This window comes from Jaculus jaculus, chromosome 1 (assembly GCF_020740685.1).
Source record: "Jaculus jaculus isolate mJacJac1 chromosome 1, mJacJac1.mat.Y.cur, whole genome shotgun sequence".
NCBI lineage: Eukaryota > Metazoa > Chordata > Mammalia > Rodentia > Dipodidae > Jaculus > Jaculus jaculus.
Window position 1 is genome coordinate 323915462 of NC_059102.1, and position 15288 is coordinate 323930749.

The 15288-nt window shown below is 47.2% G+C and overlaps 1 protein-coding gene across 1 annotated transcript in view; it reads right to left on the minus strand.

Annotated features, from left to right (window-relative positions):
- Positions 1 to 1421: 1421 nt before the first annotated feature.
- LOC101607323 (kinesin-like protein KIF28P) overlaps positions 1422 to 15288 on the minus strand; it is a 59079-nt gene continuing 45212 nt past the window's right edge. Inside the window, exons 14-22 of the mRNA XM_045146634.1 lie at positions 13323 to 13447; positions 12070 to 12177; positions 8510 to 8784; positions 6036 to 6170; positions 5154 to 5320; positions 4819 to 4925; positions 4120 to 4267; positions 3102 to 3292; positions 1422 to 1955 (exon numbers count right to left, since the gene is read on the minus strand). Coding sequence (XP_045002569.1) covers positions 1800 to 1955; positions 3102 to 3292; positions 4120 to 4267; positions 4819 to 4925; positions 5154 to 5320; positions 6036 to 6170; positions 8510 to 8784; positions 12070 to 12177; positions 13323 to 13447 — 1412 coding nt within the window. The 3' untranslated portion in view covers positions 1422 to 1799. The remainder of the gene's footprint in view (positions 1956 to 3101; positions 3293 to 4119; positions 4268 to 4818; positions 4926 to 5153; positions 5321 to 6035; positions 6171 to 8509; positions 8785 to 12069; positions 12178 to 13322; positions 13448 to 15288) is intronic.

A 15288-nucleotide genomic window follows, 5' to 3' on the forward strand; every position in this document is an offset into this window, starting at 1 on the left:
GGTGTTTTTGTTTGGACCTAAATATTATTTTTGTGCATAAGTGTACATAGAGTCCCTAAGTAACATAGAGGCCTGGCCTGTTATGCCACTCATTGGGCTTGCTGCTGTTTCTTTCCGTGGTTCCATACCTGTAACTAGCTTTAAGAAAATAGTTTATAGCTTTCTATTTTTCTCAAACTTGCTCTGTGTATTTTAACCAGGTTTGCACTAGAGCCCTAAAATAGAGCAGAGAGTTTTTCCTCTTACAGTAATATATGACAGACACACGTAGGGGGCTGAAGACACAGCACAGTTGGTTGAGTGCTTGCCTAGCATGCATGAGGTCAGGCCTTCCGTCCCTGCTACTACATCAAGCAGATGTAGTGGCACAAGCCTATAATCACAGCACTTTGGAGGTGGAGGCGGGAGAATCAGAATTTTGGTTACGTAGGGGGTTCAAGACCAGCCTGGGCTAGAGAGACCCTATCTCAAGTTCATGTGCATGCACACATGTGCGCGTGTGCACATACACAGAATTTTCATGTTTCTCATATAAAGGAGACAGCTAATGTGAAATAACCATTATCTCTGTTTCTGACATCAAGAAATTTATCAGAAGAGCTTTATGTAGTGGTTTGTACTGAGTTCAATACCCTGCACTCTCATAAAAAGCCAGGCGTGTGGGCTGGAGAGATGGCTTAGTGGTTAAGGCACTTGTCTGTGAAGCCTAAGGATCCAGGTTTGATTCCTCAGAACTCATGTAAGCCAGATGCACAAGGTGGTACATGCGTCTGGAATTTATTTGCAGTTACTGGAACGTGCCCATCTCTCTGTCTACTCCTCTCTCTTTCTCTCCGTCTCCTAAAAGTAAATAAATAAAATATATTTTTTAAAAAAGCTGGGTGTGGCTGCACATCTGTATCTTCAATTCTGAGGTTAGGGCACAGACAAGAGAATCTCTGGGTGTTGCAGTCAGGTTCGCATTGCTGGTAGAAATCACCCAGCCAAGAACAGTTTGTGGGGAAAACAAGAGGTTTATTTTGGCTTACAGGCTCAAGGGGGACGTTCCATGATGGCAGGGGGAAATGATGGCATGAGCAGAGGGTGGACATCAGCAATAGGAGAGTGTGCCAAACACTGGCAAGGAGACACTGGCTATAACATCCATATGCCCGCCCCCAACAATACACTCCTTCCAAGAGACGTTAATTCTCAAATTTCTATCAGCTGAGAACCTAGCATTTATGGAGGACACCTGAATCAAACTGCCACACTGGGCTAATCAGTAAGCATCAATCTGGCCAAAAAGGGAAAAAACAAAACAACAATAACAACAGGAAAAAAAAAAAAAAAAAGGCTCAGGTTCAGTGAGAGACCCTGTCTCAGGACAAAAGTTGGAAGAGCATTTGAGAACACAGCATCCTCCTCTGGCCTCCACATGTGAACACACAGGGTGTGCGTTGCTGTGTGCATGTGAGTGTACACCACATACACACCCACCCACAAGCCGGGGAGCACCACACATTATAATAAATAAACAAAGTCCATTTGCGAACCAGTATGACGGTGGCACAAACCTGTGATCGATCCCATTGCACCGCAGTGAAGGCAGTGGTGGGGGAGGATTGCAAGTTCAAAGCCAGCCTAGGCGATCTTTCTGTCTGCCTCTCTGTCTGTCTGTCTCTAAGACAAAACAAAAAGATAAATAAGAGTTCTACTTAAAAAATGGAAGAGGTTAAGTAAGCAAATTGAGCACTTTAGCTATGCAAATGATCTTGACAACCCAAAGCAAATATTTGCAGCAGTCAATGAATGTATCTTCACTGTTTGATATGCCATAAATATTCTCTCTTCTTTTTCACTATAAGAGCAACGTCATTTTTCAGTTTCCATAAGCTGGATTCAAGCAGATCCCCAAGGTCTTTTAGCATCTGTGACTGCTCTTGTACAAATGGTCGAAGCATTTGATCATCTTCCTAAAAAACAAGTGAAGGAAAAAAAATGATAGCAGTAGACCTCATATCATGAGAATAAAAACTACTTTGTATATATAAATGGGAGGCCCAGTAATTTTTCTCTTCTGGCTAGAAAGCTGCATTTGAACCTTATCGGCCTAAGAGCAACCTGGTTTTCAGGAGGCCTGGCTGAGTCTACCAAAAGCTGATGATGTCAGCAGAGAGGGGACTGAGCAAGACACCACTCTACATTGTCACCCTCAGCCACCTAAGGAGTTTTCCCCACACTTTTAGGGACCTTAATGTAGGCTAAACAACCAGGATTCATGGCTTTGACCCAAGAAAGAATTCCAGGAGGAATCACTATGAAGCAGAGTTGAAGATTCTATTAAGGATATTTTGGGGGCTGGAGAAATGGCTTAGTGGTTAAGGCACTTTCCTGCAAAGCCTAAGAACCCAGGTTCGATTTCCCATATAAGCCAGATGTACAAGGTAGAGGCCCTGGTGCACCCATTCTCTCTCAAATATTTTTTAAAAATGAGAAGGATAGATAGAGATTAGGAGCTAGGTGGGCTTTCTTTTGTAGATAGGCAAGTAGGGACACAAAAGCACATAAATGTCAACCTGCTCTGGAAGGACTAGAAGGGTATTCCAGTCTGAACCTAAACCTGATTCATTAAAGAATTTTTTGTGGCTTTCCCCTTCCCCACCTGCAGGCTCATTCTGAGTCTGCACTTTCCTCCCTGATCCAAGATCTACCAACCCACAAGGTCCTCCAGATACAGCTCATCCCAGCCCAGTTTCTAGTTTACATCCGTAAGGTTATTAGAGAAGCCAATCCAAGTCACCAGACAGGTCACCCACTCGGGGCTCCTCCCAACTTGGGACCTTTCTGCTTTTATTCTTTTTTTTTTAAGTTTTTTTAAAAATTTATTCATGATAAGAGAGAAAGAGAGAGAGAGAATGGGCATTCCAGGGCCTCTAGCCACTGCAAACAAACTCCAGACACATACACCACCTTGTGCATCTGGTTTCACACAGTTACTGGGGACTTGAACCCAGACCATCAGGCTTCGCACAGGAGTAGTCACACCCTATCATCTATATGGCATAGATCTAGTTTAAAGAAAAGCAGTTCCTGGTGCTCCAGGGACACTCATCACTCACGGGAGGTCTGAACTGCCTCAGTCTGAGAAGCTGCCCTCTGGCCGTGCTCATGCCCTGGTAGAAGACCTTCAGCGCCCTGGCCAGCTCTCTATCACAGTGGGATTGCTGAGTATGCACTTGAGTCGTCTCTCTGGTTGACAGCAGCCGGGTTGTCACTCCGTTTTCCTTTGGGGTATCAGAAAGCTTTGGGGCTAGGGTAGGAAGCAAAGGCATTTATTATTCAGCTATATACCCAAGCAGCTCTGTGTTGCTTGTGTAGGTGGCATCCTTCTTTTTTTTTTTTTTTTTTTTTGGTTTTTCAAGTTAGGGTCTCTAGCCCAGGCTGGCCTGGAATTCACTATGTATTCTCAAGGTGGCCTGGAACTCACGGCGATCCTCCTACCTCTACCTCCCGAGTGCTGGGATTAAAGGCAAGCACCACCACGCCCGGCTGGTGGCATTCTTAATCTGCCTTTATCAACATACTTCTTTGGATGCATCCAAAACGATTTCATAGGACAGAAGAAAACAAATGTTCTCCATGTTTCATGTTACAAGATAGGATTTGGGGGCTGGGGAAATGGCTCAGTGGTTAAGTGTGCTTCTCGCACAAGCACGTCCCACGTAAAACAGTTGGGCATGGCCACATGCACCTGTAACCCTAGTCCTTCAGAGAAGCAGAGATCAGAGAATCTTTGGAGCCCCACAAGCTCTGGAACCTGCAGAAGGAGCCTCCAGCTCAAAACAAGACCTGCAGGAAGAGTGATGGGCAGTTCACCCAATGTTCCGCTCTGGCCTCCACAGGCAAGTGACCCCTGCTGCAAGCAGGCGTATGGGGTGCCTCTCACAAGGGCACATCCACGTCACACACATCATATTACACACATGCACGTGCACATACACGTACTCACATGCAATTCTTTCAAAAAACATCAGAGTAAAATCATTAAAATGTTCATATCCTTGAAAGACAAATATACATCCCCAAATGTGGGAGTTTGGGGATGAACTAAACAGTGCAGTGAACACAGTGTCTCACCTTGTTGAGAGGAACCACTTCTATGCAGTGATTCCTTGAGAAACACATTTTCCTCTCTTAAGACTCTGTTAACATCTCTGAGCAGCTCTGTCTCCTCCTCCAATTTGAGTAGCTTCAGATAAAGTTCCGATAGCTGGTTTGATGATGTCTACAAAAGCCATGTAAGGAGGATTATAAGTATGGTATATTGTCTATATTTATGGAAGTTGTCCATAAAACATTAAGAAAGATATGTCAGGGCTGGAGAGATGGCTTAGCAGTTAAGCGCTTGCCTGTGAAGCCTAAGGACCCTGGTTAGAGGCTTGATTCCCCAGGACCCACGTTAGCCAGATGCACAAGGGGGCGCATGCACCTGGAGTTCCTATGCAGTGGCTGGAGGCCCTAGTGTGCCCATTCTCTCTCTCTCTGCCTCTTTATCTTTCTCTGTTGCTTTCAAATAAATAAATAAAAATAAACCAAAAAAAAAATTTTTAAAAGACATGTCAGCTCAGCCTTTTATTGGGTTACTGGCATAGTCTTGGCATGGGCAGTTCATACTACTTCATGTAGACTGAATGGGATGGGGAGGCAGGGAGAGGGTTCCCTCAGGGTACACAGAAAACACTTTCATTGAAGGAAAAGAGCGCTGATGATCGCATGTGGCTGTCATGAGATTTTCTAGTCACCTGTGATGCCTATTTTCATACCATATGTACACACCTGACTCATCTCCTTCACAGTGGAAAATTTCTTGATATCTACCATGACGTGGCCTTCCCCTGTGAGCAGAAGATCCAACTGAGGGTGGTCCAACTCTGCACAGCCTTCTGTAGTGTGGGGAAGAACCAACAGGGGAAGGAGTCTCCGTTGTCCAGGCCCGGTGAGGCGTGAGGAAACCACGCGCTCGCCTCCAGGCCTGGGGGGCAGATAGCTCTTGCCCACTGCTACACAGTCCCTGCCCCCCCCCCCCACTGCCCTTTTCCGCAGAGCCAGGCAGCCTGACATGAAACCTGACTGAACAGTGTAACATGCAAAAGAATAAGGAAACAAGGTACCTTGAAGGCCCCACAGATCGACAATGAGAGCATTTGTCTGTAAATAGCTCAGAAACTCCTGAGATGTATTTAAGGCTGCAAACTGGACAGTCTCTTCGATTTGGGGATTCACACTTTTCCATACGGGCTTGGTATATAAAGTGTTTGGGAGGTCATAGATTTTGTACCTAAGGCAAGAATTTACAGCACACTTTAAAGCCCGAAGGAGGAATCACCTCAGCCACAGAATGATAACTGACACGTCATTTACATGAAAACATGCCATCCTGCTCTTGCTTGCTGCCTCCAGCGTTACTTAGTAGAGTATCAGCCATCAGCACGTAGTTAACAAGTTGACAAGGAGTTAGCAGTGTTCTCTCTCTAGATGCTCTAAACTGCTAATTTTCCTTGTGAGGTGCTGGTTTGGTTTCTGTTCTCCAAAGTATCGCTTTTTTGCTTTAGCCTTTAATGTTTTAACCTAACAAATTTAGCTCTGGCCAGCTTATCTGCCCTACCATAATACAGTTTTTTTTTTTGGGGGGGGGGGGTGGGCTTCAAGGTAGGGTCTCACTCTAGCCCAGGCTGACCTGGAATTCACTATGTAGTCTCAGGGTGGCCTTGAACTTACGGTGATCCTCCTACCTCTGCCTCCCGAGTCCTGGGATTAAAGACGTGTGTCACCACCCCCGGCAAGTATTTTTTGTTTGTTTGTTTCTAGCAAAAGTATTTTAATAGATAATACAATTTTACTCGATATTGATTTTGGTGATTAAAAATCTACTCTACTATTCCCAGGTGACCTGGAATATGACTTCTCTATTTGATGGGCGTGGGAAAGTAGTAGTTTCCCACCAGAAACCACATAGATGGTATGTGCAAGCAGGCTGTGGTGAAGACTCATACCCGATCTGAACTCCCCGCTTGGCATCTTCCTTAAGCCACTTGACGCCGAGGCACTGAACAATATGAATCTGAAAATCGACCCTCTTGCCCAGCAGCTCCAAAGGGTCAGTAACCACTTCCTCCTCCCCATGGGCTCTGTTGACAGAAGGCGAGCGTTTGTCTCATTAGTCTGGGTCCAGAAGGGATGTCACAGGAATGGAGTCCTTAAAGCTAGGTGAATCTACTGACAGAGGGACGGGTGGTGGTATCATTGTAGAATCCATTCATTCATGCAAGGGATACAATGCTGGTGCTTCTGGGGAAGCGGTACAGTCTCAAGGATCTCTGAGCAGGGAGGTGAGAGTTCCAACATCTTCACGGAGCAAATGGGCATGGATGTGTTACTAAATCCACACTGAAGATTGGGGTCCCCATGGGGAGGAAGAGCCAGCGGGCTGCCCCAGGGCTGCCTCCCTGGTTGTTGTCTGCATTGGTGAGTTGTTTCTAGTTCACCTCAGGCCCATGCACTCAGAACTTATTTGTATGGCTTTCTAAGTGGGGACTTCTTTATGTCTCATGGGTGCATTTGCATTGTGACCATCAGGCGGACTAGATGGCCACATAGCCATGTGACTAGCCAGTACCCTAAAGTTCCTATAAATGCTTATTTTTTTCTTTTCTTTTTAATTATTTATTTGAGAGACAGACAGACAGAATGGGCGTGTCAGGGCCTCCAGCTGCTGCGAACGAACTCCAGATGCACGCACCACCATATGCATCTGGCTTATGTGGGTCCTGGGGAATCGAACCGAGGTCCTTTGGCTTTGCAGGCAAGTGCCTTAACCGCTAAGCCATTTCTCCAGCCCTAAACACTTAATTGTTAATGTTTTATTAACTTATTTCAGAGAGGGGCAGAGAGAGAGAATGGGCATACCAGGGCCTCTAGCCACTGCAAATGAACTCCAGATGCATGCAACCACTATGTACATCTGGCTTACGTGGGTCCTGGGGAATCAAACCTGTGTCCTTTGGCTTTGCAGGCAAGTTCCTTAACCTCTAAGCCATCTCTCCAGCCCCCTTTTAAAATATTTTATTTTTACTTATTTATAAACACTTAATTTTTTGGTTGGGTTGGTCTGTTTGACCCCAGAATCTTTATCCTTGAATAGCAAGACAAAAGGCCATATCAGGTCCTCTCTGAGAGCTGGCACCCAGAACCAGGAACTGGCCATTCCCCTGCCACTGCTGCCCAGTCTCTTCACTTAGGATTGCAAAGACTTTTTCTGTATAAACATTCTATGGCCTGAAAAGAGAAAACACAGAGGCAGGTAAAAGATGGCAAGCACAGTTTAGGTCAGAATAGGTAGCCTGAACCAAAGCCTGTCCCCACAGAAAATTCAGAGACATCTCAGAAGAAGGCCGGGTGTCTGCTAAGGCTGGAACCAGAGTAAGCACGAATAAGCATTCTGCTTCAGGCTCTGCAGCCTCCCACATGGGAAAAACATCCCGGGTGGTAGACGCCAGGCCTCTCATGTGTGAGGAGTGGGCCGTGGGTGGGCAGGTCCCACCATACTGACTTCTTTCCTGAGGCTCCACTGATGGAAACAACCCAGGGTTTGGGGTGCTTGTCCAAAGCTAACTACACTTGCTTCTTTTTAAAAAATATTTATTTATTGCTGGGCGTGGTGGTGCACACCTTTAATTCCAGCACCCAGCAGAGGTAGGAGGATTGCTGTGAGTTTGAGGCCACCCTGAGACTCCCTAGTGAATTCCAGGTCAGCCTGGGCTAAAGAGAGACCCAACTTCGAAAAACCGAAAAAAAAAAAAAACAGCAACATATATATGTGTGTGTGTGTATATATATATATATATATATATACATATATATATATATATATATATATATATCTTTTTTTTTTTGAGAGAGAGAAAGAGGTAGAGCGAGAGAGAGAATGGGTGTGTCAGGGCCTCCAGCCACTGCAAATGAACTCCAGATGCATGTGCCCCCTTGTACATCTGGCTAATATGGGTCATGGAGAATCGAACCAGGGTCCTTAGGCTTCGCAGGCAAATGCCTTAACTGCTAAGACATCTCTGTAGCCATACACATGCTAGTTTTTGGCTTTTCGAAGTAGGGTCTCCCTCTAGTCCAGGCTGACCTGTAATTCACTATGTAGTCATAGTCTCAGAATGGCCTTGAACTCGCAGTGATCCTCCTACCTCTGCCTCCCGAGTGCTGGGATTAAAGGCGTGCGCCACCACGCCCAGCTACACCTGCTTCTTTACAGGATGTCACCCTCATTCTTTGCCTCCAGTGCTCAGTGACTCAAGTGCTGCTAGGCGTTTGGCAGAAGTCATATTCACTGAGGCCAAGTGAGGCTCATAAATGACCGCGGTGGGGACCAGGCGGACCACCCTTTCAGGAGAACTTGGGCTTGTTCTGAAGTTTCTATGTGTGACTGACCCAAAACCAAAGAGGGCCAGGAGATACCCACCGTCCTTCTGGGGAGCAGGGGACGATGTGGATGTGCAGCATGGCCTCCTCCAGCCCGTCGCAGTTCAGAAACTCCACCTGCTCCTCCAGCTTCATGCAGTAGGCCAGTGACTGGAGCCAGATGTGCGCTGAGCCCAGGTGGACAGCCTCCACAGGATCCCAGAAAGGGTCATCCTCTCGAGTCACGTGGCTGTCTTCTCCCTCCAGAAAGCGCTGGTAAAGTTCCTCCATCAAGAATTTCCTGTTGATGAACTTGGCTTTTGACCACATCCACACCTGAAAATGCAAAAGAGGATCACCCATAAGTGGGTTCATCTGCTCAAATGATCTATCATCTCTGGATTTTTCCCAGCAAAGCTCTCCACAATGGGTGGAGTTTCAGGAAGACTACATGCCACTCATCAAAGTTAGCTTGATGAGCCCCCTTCCAGAATGCCACATTCACTGTGTTGCTTTAGCATTGCTCAAGTTGTTTGAGTTTGGGATATGCCTAGAGGAGGAAACAGGACTCTCTGAGGAGAAATGAAGGTCTGGGGCTTGAGGCACACAAAAGAACAGTCCTCAAAGATATCTATGTGATAGTCCATGGGACCTGTGAATGGTACATTATATGGCAAAGGGGAATTAAGATTGCAGGAGGAATTAGGTCTGCCCATGAGTTGACCTTAAAATGAGATTATCTTGGATTAGCCAGGTGAGCCCAGTGAAACCAGAAGGGCCTTAGACAGGGAAGAAGCAAAGAGAAGAAAGAGCCAGAGAGGTGCTGTGTGGATGAAGATGCTCTGAGCCCGGGCTTGTTGGTGATGTCTAAAATGGGGCAATAGGGGCTGGAGAGATGGCTTAGTGGTTAAGCACTGCCTGTGAAGCCTAAGGACCCTGGTTTGAGGCTCGATTCCCCAGGACCCACGTTAGCCAGATGCACAAGGGGGCACATGGTCTGGAATTGGTTTGCAGAGGCTGCAAGCCCTGGCACGCCAATTCCCTCTCTATCTGCCTCTTTCTTTCTCTGTCTGATGCTCTGAAATAAATAAACAACAAAAATAAATTTTAAAAAAAGGCATTCTCAGTCTAGCACACATTCCTCTCTGCTGGCCTGGCCTTCAGGGCTGTGAGGAACACACAGTCTGCAAAATTCAGTGTTAGCATGGCGGACACCCATGTTTCATGTCCTAGGGATCAGATGGTGACAGAAGTTCTAACCTTGGGGGTTCCCTTAAGTTCCTTATTCCAGAGAACTAGGATAATGGGGATCAGGATAATGAAGTGAGTTCACTGCAATGGGCGTTATGACAAGTGAAACTGGAGGCTGTCCTTGTCATAGGAGACAGGGACAGAGTGGATTCCAGGGCTCTCTGATTTCAGGTTGGCTTGACAGTCCAGGCTTACGCTCGTGGTTGGACGAGTCACTCACCTGAGCCAACAGCTATGTGGCAAGGCCCACTGAGAAGCCCCTGGTACACACTCATTCTCATTCTCTCTCTCTCTCATAAAAATATTTAAGAAAGGACAAAGAAGAGGGTTATGACCCAGAACATTTTGGCCGCTGTAGAGACGTGAAACCAGTGCAGTCTTAGTGGCTGGGGTCAGGGTCTTCCAGAGCCACCTGCTCAGGGATTCCCCTGCTAAGAAAAGATTTGTGTTGAGGGCTTGGGAGGGAGCAGCTCACCCTCCCAAGGATTAGTGACAAAGCCTGTCAAAACAGACTAAAGGGCTGGAGAGGTGGCTTAGAGGTTAAGGCACTTGCCTGCAAAGCCTAAGGACCCAGATTTGATTCTCCAACATCCATGTAAGCCAGATGCACATTGTGGCACATGCATCTGGAGTTCGTTTGTAGTGGCTAGAGACCTCTGCATGCCCATATTCTCGTTCTCCCTGCCTCTTCCTCTCTCTGAAGTAAATAAAATATATTAAAAAAATCATGGGCTGGAGAGATGGCGTAGCGGTTAAGCGCTTACCTGTGAAGCCTAAGGACCCCGGTTCGAGGCTCGATTCCCCAGGACCCACATTAGCCAGATGCACAAGGGGGCACACGTGTCTGGAGTTCGTTTGCAGTGGCTGGAAGCCCTGGCGCGCCCATTCTCTCTCTCACTCTCTATCTGCCTCTTTCTTTCTCTGTCACTCTCAAATAAATAAATAAAAATCTTTAAAAAAAAAATCAGGGCCGGGCATGGTGGCGCATGCCTTTAATCCCAGCACTCGGGAGGTAGGAGGATAGCCGTGAGTTCGAGACCACCCTCAGAGTACATAGTGAATTCCAGGTCAGCCTGAGCTAGAATGAAACCCTACCTCGAAGAAAAAAAATCAAAGCTCTCTGATGTTTAAAAAAACAAAAAACAGGGCTAGAGATGGCTTAATGGTTAAGCGCTTGCCTGTGAAGCCTAAGGACCCCAGTTTGAGGCTCAGTTCCCCAGGTCCCATGTTAGCCAGATGCACAAGGGGGCGCATGTGTCTGGAGTTCGTTTGCAGAGGCTGGAGGCCCTGGCGCGCCCATTCTCTCTCTCTCCCTCCATCTGTCTTTCTCTCTGTGTCTATCGCTCTCAAATAAATAAATAAATAATTAAAAAAAAAAGAACTTAAAAAAAAAACAAGCCGGGCACACACCTTTAATCCCAGCACTTGGGAGGCATAGGTAGGAGGATCGCCATGAGTTCAAGGCCACCCTGAGACCACATAGTGAATTCCAGGTTAGCCTGAGCTAGGGTGAGACCCTACCTCGACAAAACAAGAAACAAAACAAAACAAAAACAAACAAACAAAAATAAAAAACAGACTAAAGATGAGTGTCCAGTGTTCAGGGTTAGAGTACTCAGGGGCATCACATAGACAAGAGTTACTATGACACTTGCCTGAGACTCTCTTCCTCTGAGGGCAAAGGGAGAGAAAACAGGGTCTTAATTCCTTAAAAAGAAAGAAAAAAAAAAAAAAAAGACCATTCTAACAGGTTTGGGGGGGGGTAGTGATCAAATGGACCTTTTCAGGGTCTTGTGAAAGTGTGGATTGTCTCATTGCTTTAGGACATCACGTCTCTTTCTCACACGTGCACATGCGCACAGAGACAGGGCTCAGGCTCCCTCACAGGACAGCACTAATGCTTTCGAGCCACGAATGGTGAATGTGCAGAGCGTGTCTTTAAGAAAGACCCCAGGAGAGCTGGGGAGATGGCTTAGCGGTTAAGCGCTTGCCTGTGAAGCCTAAGGACCCCGGTTCGAGGAGGCTCGGTTCCCCAGGTCCCACGTTAGCCAGATGCACAAGGGGGCGCACGCGTCTGGAGTTCCTTTGCAGCTGCTGGAAGACCTGGCGCGCCCATTCTCTCTCTCTCCCTCTACCTGTCTTTCTCTCTGTGTCTGTCGCTCTCAAATAAATAAATAAAAAATTAAAAAAAAAAAAAAGAAAGACCCCAGGAGCTGCTGCCGCCTGTGAGAGGACAAGCCATCGCAGCCCCTCTTGCGCACATCTGCCCTCTTTGCTGAGTCTCCCCGTCTGCCGCTGCCCAAGAGTCACCCACGCCCCTTGGAAGCTCCTGCCGCGGCGGCTCACACCTGCCCGCCCATGGGGTCCTACCTCGCCAGTCCTTTGTTTTGTCACCTTCACCATGACCTCCTTTTGCAGGTCATAGCCTCTGGAATCTGACGCTGCTAAATTCTTCACCTTCAGCTCCATTTTCAGTCCCTGGTAAAAGAAGCACTTCTCACTAAATCAGCGTCCACTTACCAGTCCATTCTCCTTTACGATTTCTTTTTCATTCTTCCTACACTCAAGCTTGCTTTTCTTTTTCTTCCTTCCTTCCTTCCTTTCTCTCATTTCTTTTCTTTCTCTCTTTCTTTCTTTCTTTTTTTTTTTTTTCCCAAGGTAGGGTCTCACTCTAGCTCAGGCTGACCTGGAATTCACTATGGAGTTACAGGGTGGCCTCAAACTCATAGCAATCCTTCTACCTCTGCCTCCCGAGTGCTGGGATTAAAGGCATGTGCCACCATGTCCGGCTTTCTTTTTTTTTTCTTTGTGTGTGTGTGTGTGTGTGTGTGTGTGTGTGTGTGTGTGTGTGGAGTATATGTGTGATGTGTGGTATATTCATGTGTGTGAAGATACGTACAACCAATGCTTGCAGAGGCCAGAGGACAACAGAGGGTGTCTTTCTCTTAACTCTCATACCCATAAAACCTTTAGACAAGGTCTCTCTCTCTCTCAACCCTGAGTTGATGTCCATCAGTGAGCCCCCAGGTGATTTTATGATCTCCGTACCCCACCGCACAGTGGACTAGGGTTACAGACATGCATGGCTATGTCCAGCTTCTTACATGGGTTCTGGGGAGTCAAACTTGGTAGTCTCTGGCCCAAGAGGGCCCTCATGTTTAAGCAGCAAGCACTCTTAATGGCTGAGCCCTAACCCTAGCCCCACCCTCAGGCTTTCTAAAAGAACAGGGTCTGACCCTTGTTCCTTGGAGTTCCTGCCAGGAGAAATGGCAGAATACCACAATGTCTGAACAGTGTCCTGTCATAGTTACTAAGGTGACTAAAATTCTCCCAAGGTTTCTGTTGACTGGGATCCCATATCACGGCACTGACCTCAGTCTAAGAGCTGTCAGTGGCATAGCAGTCGTTGAGGTGCCCGAGAGGTTCTGGGACAATCAGAAGTGAGTGCTTATAACCAGCAAGTGTTGATCTGGGGCGCTGGTGGCTCAGTCCGGCCGGGAAGGTGTTAGTCTAACTTCTATCACTAGTTCAAGGTGACATCTTGGGAAAGCTCTCCATGTCCCCAGACCTCTCGGTCCTTTTAGGACCTGACACTATGTCATCTTCAGGCTCTATAAAGTTACCTTCTCCAGCTCGTCACTCATTTGATTTGCTTCTGCCACCAGTGGCATGAGTTTGACATAGTCCTGGAACACAGCCAAGACACTGGGGTCCACCTGGCCATCTCCATCTCCAGTGCTCACAGCACCTGCCGGACAGTTGTCAGAATGGAGATGAGTCGGTGGCTCAGTCTGAGATGCCGTCCAGCTGTAATCAACTCACACGTCATTTGCTCACTCCTGGCATCGCTTGTCTCGACTCATGAATCTCAAGCCAGAAGGTTCTGCTTTGCTTGAGTAGAGTGGAGGAAGGGTCACGGAGACTATGGGAGGGCCAATCCCCCTCCCAGACCTGGGTGACCACTGCCTCTTCTTAGGACCTCTCAGCTTTTTAGGAACTCCTTGCCTTGTCAGTGGGTCGCACCGTGTACTAAGGCCTGATCCACAGGACTGCCCAACAGGCTGCCTTGTTGAGGACTCGTCACCATCACTGTGACGTGAGCACCTCCAACCCCGGGTCTGAAGCTTGACATCAGTGCACCCCAGCCCTGGGCTGGCAAGGCAGCTGTACAGCTAGACACTGTGCACCGCTGCATAGAAAGGTGGATTACTCAGTCCTGATGCCACTAAGTCTTACCAGATTTGATCAAGAACTTCAGCAGAAGCTGGGTGTGATAGCACACAGAATCCCAGCACTCAGCCAGCTGAGGTAGAGAATTGTTAAGTCGAGGCCAGCTTGGGCTATATAGAGAGCTTGAGGTTAACTTCAGACACCTAGTGGAATCTTACCTCAAGAAAGGAAGAAAGAAAGAAAGAAAGAAACAAACAAACAAACAAACAAACAAACCAAGGGTTGGAGAGATTGCTACGTGGTTAAGGCCTTTGCCTATGAAACCAAAGGACTCAGGTTCAATTCCCCAGGACCCACATAAGCCAGCTGCATAAAGTGGCACGTGTGTGGAGTTCATTTACAGTGGCTGAAGGCCTTGAGGCACCCATTCTCTTTCTACCTGCCTCTCTCTCTTTCTCAAATAAATAAACATTAATAACCAAGGAAAGAGTTATTACAAAAAAATTAAAGAGGGCTGTAGAGATGTCTTAGCAGTTAAGTGCTTGCCTATGAAGCCTAAGGATACGGGTTCAAGACTCAATTCCCCAGGAATCACATAAGCCAGATGCACAAGGGGGCGCATGTGTCTGGAGTTCGTTTGCAGTGGCTGGAGGCCCTGGAGCTCCCATTCTCTCTCTCTGCCTCTTTCTCTGCCTGTCTCTCTCAAATAAATAAATAAAAATAAACAAAAAAATTAAAAAAAAATAAAAGAAAGAAGGAAACCAAATGCAGAACATTGTGGCTCATGCTTGCAATCCCAGCACTTGAAGGTTTAAGCAGGATAATCATTGAATTTGAGGCTAGTCTGGACTACACAATGGAAAAAAAAAAAAAAAAAGAACATCCACAGAAGAAAAGCAAGGAAGTGAGTTTCAGACCAATTTATTTTGCTAAAATTCTGAGCAGACTTCTCATCTCTGCCCTACTGTTCTCCACCCAAGGTCTTAGTAAGGCAAACCAAGCACAGGTGCTCCCTTTGGGATGCTGGCACATCATGAAGACCTCAGGGTGGCCCAGCGTACCCTCCGCACAGTGCCCTGGTGTGAGGGCCGGAGGTGCGGCCAGGTGCTTGGGAGCCTCCCCCTGAAGCATGGAGAAAGCTGGGCAGAGCAAGGGCCAAACCTTGGAAGACACTCACCTGGTGGGGCGTCTCGGATGTGGAGGCAGGTGAGGGGAAAGGAACATCTTTGACTCAGAAACCTAGGGCTGCAACTTCCTGTAGTCCCAGGGCCCGGACTTTGTTTTTCACTATCCCCAGCAGAGGAGGCTTCCACTCCATGCCAGGCTGGTGTGCCATGGGTTGTGTTGGGTTCCCCGAGTGGGACCAAAAGCCATCAGCTGCCTTTATCCAATCCAGCCATCCCATCTGGGCACCCTTCC